This window comes from Salvelinus namaycush, chromosome 5, assembly GCF_016432855.1.
Source record: "Salvelinus namaycush isolate Seneca chromosome 5, SaNama_1.0, whole genome shotgun sequence".
NCBI lineage: Eukaryota > Metazoa > Chordata > Actinopteri > Salmoniformes > Salmonidae > Salvelinus > Salvelinus namaycush.
Genome location: NC_052311.1, coordinates 68,136,424 through 68,146,140, shown reverse-complemented (window position 1 = coordinate 68,146,140; position 9,717 = coordinate 68,136,424). Strand labels below are relative to the sequence as shown.

At 43.9% G+C, this 9,717-nt stretch overlaps 2 protein-coding genes across 2 annotated transcripts; one reads left to right on the top strand and one right to left on the bottom strand.

Moving 5' to 3' along the window:
- Nucleotides 1-3,786: 3,786 nt before the first annotated feature.
- On the bottom strand, nucleotides 3,787-6,518 carry LOC120047765. The gene is made up of 6 exons (XM_038993320.1): nucleotides 6,390-6,518; nucleotides 5,753-5,832; nucleotides 5,533-5,631; nucleotides 5,113-5,343; nucleotides 4,234-4,290; nucleotides 3,787-4,070 (listed from the first exon to the last, which is right to left on the bottom strand). Exons 2-6 carry the CDS (start codon nucleotides 5,820-5,822, stop codon nucleotides 3,802-3,804), a joined length of 726 nt encoding a protein of 241 aa, XP_038849248.1. The 5' UTR covers nucleotides 5,823-5,832; nucleotides 6,390-6,518; the 3' UTR covers nucleotides 3,787-3,801.
- Nucleotides 6,519-8,222: 1,704 nt separating this feature from the next.
- LOC120048819 (transmembrane protein 238-like) lies at nucleotides 8,223-9,411 on the top strand. Its single transcript, XM_038995066.1, has one exon. It carries the CDS (start codon nucleotides 8,228-8,230, stop codon nucleotides 8,552-8,554), a length of 327 nt encoding a protein of 108 aa, XP_038850994.1. The 5' UTR covers nucleotides 8,223-8,227; the 3' UTR covers nucleotides 8,555-9,411.
- The last annotated feature ends 306 nt before the right edge of the window (nucleotides 9,412-9,717 follow it).

Sequence of the window (9,717 nt, the reverse complement as noted above, 5' to 3'; positions counted from 1 at the left end):
ATAGAGGTGCTAGACTAGAGGTGATAGAGGTGCTAGACTAGAGCTGATAGAGGTGATAGAGGTGAAAGACTAGAGCTGATAGAGGTGCTAGAGGTGCTAGACTAGAGGTGATAGAGGTGCTAGAGGTGCTAGACTAGAGGTGATAGAGGTGATAGACGTGATAGACTAGAGGTGATAGAGGTGCTAGACTAGAGCTGATAGAAGTGCTAGACTAGAGGTGATAGCGGTGATAGACTAGAGCTGATAGACTAGAGGTGATAGAGGTGCTAGACTAGAGGTGATAGAGATGATAGAGGTGCTAGACTAGAGGTGATAGACTAGAGGTGATAGAGGTGCTAGACTATAGGTGATAGACTAGAGGTGATAGAGGTGCTAGACTAGAGCTGATAGAAGTGCTAGACTAGAGGTGATAGAGGTGCTAGACTAGAAGTGATAGTGGTGATAGAGGTGCTAGACTAGAGGTGATAGTGGTGATAGAGGTGCTAGACTAGAGGTGATAGAGGTGATAGACTAGAGGTGATAGAGGTGCTAGACTAGAGCTGATAGACTAGAGGTGATAGAGGTGCTAGACTAGAGCTGATAGAGGTGCTAGACTAGAGCTGATCGAGGTGCTAGAGGTGAAAGACTAGAGCTGATAGAGGTGCTAGACTAGAGGTGCTAGACTAGAGCTGATAGAGGTGATAGAGGTGCTAGACTAGAGCTGATAGAGGTGCTAGACTAGAGCTGATAGAGGTGAAAGACTAGAGCTGATAGAGGTGCTAGAGGTGCTAGACTAGAGGTGATAGAGGTGCTAGAGGTGCTAGACTAGAGGTGATAGAGGTGCTAGACTAGAGCTGATAGAAGTGCTAGACTAGAGGTGATAGCGGTGATAGACTAGAGCTGATAGACTAGAGGTGATAGAGGTGCTAGACTAGAGGTGATAGAGATGATAGAGGTGCTAGACTAGAGGTGATAGACTAGAGGTGATAGACTAGAGGTGATAGAGGTGCTAGACTATAGGTGCTAGACTATAGGTGATAGAGATGATAGAGGTGCTAGACTAGAGCTGATAGACTAGAGGTGATAGACTAGAGGTGATAGACTAGAGGTGATATAGGTGCTAGACTAGAGGTGATAGAGATGATAGAGGTGCTAGACGAGAGGTGATAGAGGTGCTAGACTAGAGCTGATAGAAGTGCTAGACTAGAGGTGATATAGGTGATAGACTAGAGGTGATAGAGGTGATAGACTAGAGGTGATAGACTAGAGGTGATAGACTAGAGGTGATAGAGGTGCTAGACTAGAGGTGCTAGACTAGAGGTGATAGACTAGAGGTGCTAGACTAGAGGAGATAGAGGTGCTAGACTAGAGGTGATAGAGGTGCTAGACTAGAGGTGATAGAGGTGCTAGACTAGAGGTGATAGAGGTGCTAGACTAGAGGTGATAGAGGTGCTAGACTAGAGCTGATAGACTAGAGATGATAGAGGTGCTAGACTAGAGGTGATAGAGGTGCTAGACTAGAGGTGATAGACTAGAGGTGCTAGACTAGAGGTGATAGTGGTGATAGACTAGAGGTGATAGCGGTGATAGACTAGAGGTGATAGACTAGAGGTGATAGACTAGAGGTGATAGTGGTGATAGAGGTGATAGACTAGAGGTGATAGCGGTGATAGACTAGAGGTGATAGACTAGAGGTGATAGAGGTGATAGACTAGAGGTGATAGAGGTGCTAGACTAGAGGTGCTAGACTAGAGGTGATAGAGCTGATAGACTAGAGGTGCTAGAGGTGCTAGACTATAGGTGATAGAGGTGCTAGACTAGAGCTGATAGAAGTGCTAGACTAGAGGTGATAGAGGTGCTAGACTAGAGGTGATAGAGGTGCTAGACTAGAGGTGATAGAGGTGCTAGACTAGAGGTGATAGAGGTGCTAGACTAGAGGTGATAGAGGTGCTAGACTAGAGGTGATAGAGGTGCTAGACTAGAGGTGATAGACTAGAGGTGATAGACTAGAGGTGATAGTGGTGATAGACTAGAGGTGATAGACTAGAGGTGATATAGGTGCTAGACTAGAGGTGATAGAGATGATAGAGGTGCTAGACTAGAGGTGATAGAGGTGCTAGACTAGAGCTGATAGACTAGAGGTGCTAGACTAGAGGTGATAGACTAGAGGTGATAGAGGTGCTAGACTAGAGGTGATAGACTAGAGGTGATAGAGATGATAGAGGTGCTAGACTAGAGCTGATAGACTAGAGGTGATAGACTAGAACTGATAGAGGTGCTAGACTAGAGGTGATATAGGTGATAGACTAGAGGTGATAGAGATGATAGAGGTGCTAGACTAGAGGTGCTAGACTAGAGGTGATAGATTAGAGGTGATAGATTAGAGGTGATAGATTAGAGGTGATAGACTAGAGGTGATAGAGGTGTTAGACTAGAGCTGATAGACTAGAGGTGATAGACTAGAGGTGATATAGGTGCTAGACTAGAGGTGATAGAGATGATAGAGGTGTTAGACGAGAGGTGATAGACTAGAGGTGATAGAGGTGCTAGACTAGAGCTGATAGAAGTGCTAGACTAGAGGTGATATAGGTGATAGACTAGAGGTGATAGAGGTGATAGACTAGAGGTGATAGAGGTGCTAGACTAGAGGTGCTAGACTAGAGGTGATAGAGTTGCTAGACTAGAGGTGATATAGGTGATAGACTAGAGGTGATAGAGGTGCTAGACTAGAGCTGATAGACTAGAGGTGATAGATTAGAGGTGATAGACTAGAGGTGATAGAGGTGCTAGACTAGAGGTGATAGAGGTGCTAGACTAGAGGTGAGAGGTGATAGAGGTGCTAGACTAAAGGTGCTAGACTAGAGGTGATAGAGGTGCTAGACTAGAGGTGATAGAGGTGCTAGACTAGAGGTGATAGAGGTGCTAGACTAGAGGTGCTAGACTAGAGGTGATAGAGGTGCTAGACTAGAGGTGCTAGACTAGAGGTGATAGAGTTGCTAGACTAGAGGTGATATAGGTGATAGACTAGAGGTGATAGAGGTGCTAGACTAGAGCTGATAGACTAGAGGTGATAGATTAGAGGTGATAGACTAGAGGTGATAGAGGTGCTAGACTAGAGGTGATAGAGGTGCTAGACTAGAGGTGAGAGGTGATAGAGGTGCTAGACTAAAGGTGCTAGACTAGAGGTGATAGAGGTGCTAGACTAGAGGTGATAGAGGTGCTAGACTAGAGGTGATAGACTAGAGGTGCTAGACTAGAGGTGCTAGACTAGAGGTGATAGAGGTGCTAGACTAGAGCTGATAGTCTAGAGGTGCTAATAGTTTGGATTAGAGATTGTCACGGAAGTGAACATTTATTCCTGTCCCATCTGGTACTGTCCATTTCTTCCCCTGTACTGTCCTGATTAGTGGTGGGAAAAGTACCCAATTGTCATACTTGTGTAAAAGTAAAGATACCTTATTAGAAAATGACTCAAGTAAAAGTGAAAGTCACCCAGTAAAATACTACTTGAGTAAAAGTCTAAAAGTATTTGGTTTAAATATATTTAAGTATCAAAAGTACATGCAATTGCTCAAATATACATAAGCAAGGACATCCCTGCCAGCCAAACCCTCCCCTAACCCGGACAACGCTGGGCCAATTGTGCGCTGAACCATGGGTCTCCTGGTCGCGGCCGGCTGCGACAGAGCCTGGACTCGAACCCAGAATCTCTAGTGTCACAGCTAGCACTGCGATGCAGGGCCTTAGACCACTGCACTACTCGGGAGGCCTCTCCCCTTCCTGCCAGAATCCTTTGGCACCTGCAAGAGTCCTGTTCATATGTCAACCTCTAGTCTGGATCCCATTACCTGGCCCTACACTCCCGTGTGCATTCATGTCACTCATGGTGGCTCTAATAGCGCTGCTACTGCCACTGCTGTGCCCCTGCAAGAGGGTCTGGGAGGCCCCGGAGCTGAACATGGAGCTCATCGCTGCCATCTGATTGGCTATCGTGCTGGAAGTGTGGTTTTTGGGTGGGGCCATGGCAGTGGGGGATGGTCTTCGCTGGAATATCTGACGAGATGTGAAACGCTGTGGCTCGGACTTCTGCTCTGAAAGGGTTAACGAACGGAAAAGGAGAAGATCAATGAGGGTGATCAGTAAACTGAGGCCAGTAGTGGTGAGAGGTGATGAGAATGTATAGAATATGCTCTGGATCTAGATACATGTATCATGAACAACAAGGGACTAGTGAGGTCATAAAGCAGTCCTTACCAGCTGGCCGCTCCCCCTCTCTCCTCGGCTTCCATTCAAAACGTCTAGAGTCATAGCCTGCAGGAGGAAAAACAACGGTTCCCGAGAATAAATCTATGCCTGTAAAAAGTATGTTGCCTTACATGCTGACAAACCAGCTCCACGCGTGCATCTACGTGCTGATTTTGTCTATCCCCACCAGACGCGTTCATGCAGGTTAAAATACCAAAACCAACTGTGGACCAACTATTTTAATTTGGGGACAGGTAGAAACACACATGAAACTTTCATGGACGTTTAGCTAGCTTGCTGTTGCTAGCTAATTTGTCCTAGAAAATAAACATTGGGTTGTTATTTTACCTGAAATGCATATGGTCCTGTTTTTTTGCTGGATCTTTTTATAAATTTTACCCATGTTGAGTCATACAAAATCGTGTGTTCTCTACTCCGATAATTAATCCACAGACAAAAAGGGGATGTTTGTTCATTCTTCTTCTTTTGTGGAGTTTTATATGGCGGTTGGCAACGATATTTAAGGTACATTACCACCACCAAATGGTGGTGTGGACCTCCATCTTTCAATCACCCACGTGGGTATATGCTCCTAAAAACCAATGATGAGATGGGAGAGGCGGGTCTTGCAGCACATCAAGCGTCTAAAATAGAACCAAGTCTATTTTAGCGCCTGGCTACGCAGGCGCTGGTTGAGGTGCACAAGCAGTTGGGATGAAATTATTGAATAACATGTGTACATATATTTAGCAACGCTCGTGCACGCAACGTGGGTGGTGTGGTTAGCATGGTAGAACTTCTCTAATCACAATACATCTTTCTCCATCATGGTTGTGTCCCCACAGTGTCCATCCTCCTTCCCAAACCCTCTCCATGCCCCTCTCTCACCATTGCTGTACTGGCTCTCGCTGGGGCCCTGGTTCTGATGGCCCTGGGTCTTGGTAGAGAAGATGAAGCGGTCCAGCTGGCAACGCAGGAAGTCCCTCTCCTCCTCCAGGTCCTCGATGCGTTTGTGCAGCCACGAGTTCTTCTCCAGGGAGATCTGCAGCTGCGTCCGCAGGTTGGTGATCAGAAGGTACGAGCTGCCTGGTGGGGGGGCGCCCGAGGGAGGGGGCGACTCTGAGAAACACACACAGGAAGTTAAGGGTCAGGGAATGAATATCAGGATTAATCTTAATCACTAACCGATTCGCACCGGAAAAACCAGGTGAGTGGACTCACTGGACTGTCCTTCCAGATGGTCATTCAACTACATTCATCTATGGTATGGGTTCTGATCTAGTAGGAAATGAAAGCTTTGATATGAACCGTCAAAACTCTGTTCATTCTGGTTGAAGAAGCCTTGCTGCTCAAAGTTGTTCTCCTCAAAGGGAATGGAGATTTCATAGGCATCCTCGTTCTTCGGAGCTACAGAGGGAGACATATACAGTAGGCATTATTATGGATAAATAACTTATCACTTTGTCATGAAGAGGTTAATACACAGCTATATCAATGATGCAGATTTGAGAAGGTTTCACAATCTTACTCTGCATGGGGTGGGTGCCTGTGTGGTTCTTGGAGGTAGGCAAAGCGTCATTAATATTTCCCTCCTGCATCTCGTGCACCCTTCATTGTACAGAAACAATACAGGTTTATTAATGTATTACATTTGGCACACAACATCCAATGATGGAAAACAACTTCCATCGACGATGTTTCGTTGCAAATGTAACAGTATGCAGTCAGTTTAGTAATAACTTCGAAGTGTTGCCTTCAGCTTGCTAACTATGCATGGATGCAATTATGCCACTAGAAATGTAATTACAAGTAGTTACTGTATGGCAATTCTCAGCTGAGATGCAGAATAAGTTACCTACTTATTTCGCACAGATCGCTTTATTCCCCTTTGTCTAACGTTACACTTGCGAGCGTACTAGCAAGTTATATTAGCACATTATACACGATGTTCGTCACTGACATGCTAGTTTGCAAGATGTAGCGTTATAATAAACAATGGACACGTTAGCTAGCTACACATCAAATTGCCATAAGGACTCTGCTAATCTTACACAGGCTAGTTAGATAATCAGCAGCTAGCCATTTTACTAGTAGCAAGCTAACTGCTTCTTTTACGCACAAACTATTTTCTGGTGGAGTTCTCTACAAATCAATGATATACGAACCGTTATTCAGTCGTTATAACACCGTATTTCATATGTAAACCCCGTTCATTCTGTCCACTTTCGTACCTAGCTAGAACAATAACAATTTAGCGTTTATTTTACAAGTCTTGTTTACGTCCTTTGCCGTCATTTCCGGTTACCTAAGGGAGAGTCTATAATTTACCAAAATTTAGTTTGTAACGAAAAAACTCAGCTGTACAGTCAGGATCCCGTCCCAGTTGTCGGTGTCAACCCAGGTTTCGCACTGTAAATACATATCTTTATCAATGGAAAGCTCTTGTGTATTGTATTAATTTTTAATTATTAAATAGAACACAAATTATATACTGAACAAAAATATAACATGTAAAGTGTTGCTCCCATGTTTCATGAGCTGAAATAAAACATCCCAGAAATGTTCCATAAGCACAAAAATCTTATTTCTCTAAAAATATTGTGGCACAATTTGTTTACATCCCTGTTAGCGAGCATGTCTCCTTTGCCAAGATAATCCATATACCTGACAGGTGTGGCATATCAAGAAACTGATTAAACAGCATGATCATTACACAGGTGCAGGCCACTCTAAAATGTGCAGTTTTGTCACATAACACAATGCAACAGATGTTTCAAGTTTTGAGCAAGCGTGCAATTGGCATGCTGACTGCAGGAATGTCCACCAGAGATGTTGCCAGAGAATTTAATTGTAATTTCTCTACCGTAATCTGACACCAACTTCGTATTTAGAGAATTTGGCAATTCGTCCAACTTTCCTCAAAACCGCAGACCACATGTAACCACGCCTACCCAGGAACTCCGCATCTGGCTTCTTCACCTGCAGGATCACCTGAGACCAGCCACCCGGACAGCTGATGTGGGGAAAAACTTATTCTGATCGGCTGGGTCTGGCTCCCCAGTGGGTGGCTGGTCTCAGATGGTTAGAGCCTAATTCAATTATTTCAATTGACTGATTTCCTTATATGAACTGTAACTCAGTAAAATCGTTGACATTTGTGCATGTTGTATTTATATTTTTGTTTAGTATATACATTATATTTCATATTCCAAAATAAATGTCAGTGTGAAAAGAATTGAAAAGTAAAATATTGTTTGACAGGTTTTTCTTGCTTTCGTTTAGTGCTGCTCTGACCAAAGGACACCGGACCAATGATATTCGTCAGTGCAGAAAAGTTCGGGTGAGGGGGAGTGGAGAGGTGTCAGGTAACATTATTCACTCATGAGTCACTGTTTTTACCTGCCAGTGAAGAACCGGAAGGATACAGTTTGAGTGGATTCTACTTACATTTTTAAGAGATAAACATTGAAAAGATACTAATCAAAATGCATTTGCACCTGTGATGAGGTGAGTATTAATCTGTTATGTTTTTCTGTGTTTAAATCTGTTTTTTAACTGGCATCGAAACACAAAAGTGTCTTGGTTGTGCTGGGAGTATCATAGCGCTCAGGTGTGGCACCTGTTTTTCCTATGAATAACAATACATCGAAGAGTATTGTAGGAACCTAAAATGTTACATAAAAAGGTACAAAAAAAAGTGTAGGCCTAAATACACAGACACAGTAAATATTTAAATAACATACTGTAGTTATTTGACCATGGTTACATTATTTCATACATACCTGTACTTTAATAGCTACAGAACATACACGCCATGGTGTAATGTTTATGTTCATACAATATCCTCCCACTCGACCAGTAGGCCTAGAGTGAACCCCCTATCATTGCCAGAGGTGACTCTATTGTGATTTTACTCTGATCAATGTCAATGCACAAGATTTATGTCTGTCAATGTGCCACACACCTCACCTCCCCCACCTCTCTGTCCCCCAGGTGAGTAACCATGGCCCAGCACTATGATGGTCTGTCCCACTGTAAGCTGGCCCTGGCGTTTGCCATATTGATGGACCTGCTAGGTGTGTCTGCTCTGCTGGTCGGGGTCTTCGCCCCATTAGAGATTAAGGGACAGGACTTTGGGGACCTGCTGGTGTACTCTGGGGCTCTACTGATGCTCATGTCCCTGGGAGGATGGGTCATGTGGTACAGCGGGAACCTTGAGGGCCTGACCTCCAGGAAGGAGCTATGGGGAACCATGGGTGCCATGGACCGGCTGGCCCGCTCCCTCAGCCGCAGGATACGACTCCCCAGGAGCCACAGCAGCCCCTCATGATGCTTCATGGTCAGGCGTAGGAGAAGGGTGTGGTTGTAGGGGAGGATCCTCAGTGTCTCCATTAGACTATTGGCCCCTGACAGTCAAACTGCCTGTGGGTCTGGGAGCGGTATTGTTGGCATTGAGGGAGTGCTATTAAATGAACCAGGCTATGGCCTGTGATGTGAACGGGCAAAAGCGGGGTTGGGAGGAGTGCCCTTCTCAAATCAAACAGTAATCTGCGCCGCTCGGTCATGTTGTCATCAAGGCAGCATATGTTCACATTTTCAAACTAGTTTTCATTAGGAAGGCAGATAAAGCCTTTTTATCAAAAGCAATCATTTTTGTATGTAAAAACCCAGAATCCAACTCATTACTCCACGTGATTAACCTGTCCCTTTTTTTTGGAGCTGACTTCGCCGTCGGCCAAAACGGGGCACTGGGCTCACGACCGGGAGGGAGCCTGTTTCCAAAACGAATCTAATCAACGCTAACCGGCTTCACCTGGGGCAGTAATAAGATTCAGTTTTTGAGACATTTTATAGAACTCCCTCATTCTTTAACCCAAGTTCCACCGCCTCCACGGTGGAAGAGACTTACATACTGCTAGTTCACTAGTGTCAATTGCAAGATGTAAAAACGGTCGGTCATTGCTTTTTATTGGGACTTGACCTTTGCTGAAACACCTCCGGTAGATAACAGAATTGTACAGACTGTCTGAGTAGGATTTTAAACGATCAAGCATGGAGGCCATTCATAGTTCACTTGGTTGGTTTGTTTAGGCTTGAATCTGTACAGAATTGGTCTGTATATTCATAATAATCCATGTGTTGTGGTTTTCTTTGAATCGTAATAGGGTTTTTGTATTAAAACTATAAAATAACCTACCACAGGGCATTTGTGAAGATTTGGGGTGTAAAGTATTACATTATATTGACTTGAAAACAGATATTTTATGAAAGTATTTCCCAAAATTTATTTTTCATAGATTTAAGTAGATACATAGATTATCTTGCATAGAGTCCAGTTATGATTAACATTTTCAGACATGAATCACACACAAACACACTTTCAAATACTGCATAGTAAAATAGTTTAAGTATCTTTTGAGACTTCCATTTCCTTATCGCTCTGCAAATGAAAACGTACATTTTTTTTGTTTTAACAAAACATGTGTGTTTCAC

What these genes read in the sequence shown, in the direction of transcription:
- LOC120047765 (XM_038993320.1), bottom strand. Translation starts at nt 5,822, where the DNA reads ATGCAGGAGGGAAATATTAATGACGCTTTGCCTACCTCCAAGAACCAC. An exon ending in GAATGAACAGAGTTTTGACG is followed by an intron (nt 5,344 to 5,532) that starts GTTCATATCAAA and finishes TGTGTTTCTCAG; the next exon opens with AGTCGCCCCCTCCCTCGGGC. An exon ending in CGAGAGCCAGTACAGCAATG is followed by an intron (nt 4,291 to 5,112) that starts GTGAGAGAGGGG and finishes TTCCTCCTGCAG; the next exon opens with GCTATGACTCTAGACGTTTT.
- LOC120048819 (XM_038995066.1), top strand. Translation starts at nt 8,228, where the DNA reads ATGGCCCAGCACTATGATGGTCTGTCCCACTGTAAGCTGGCCCTGGCG.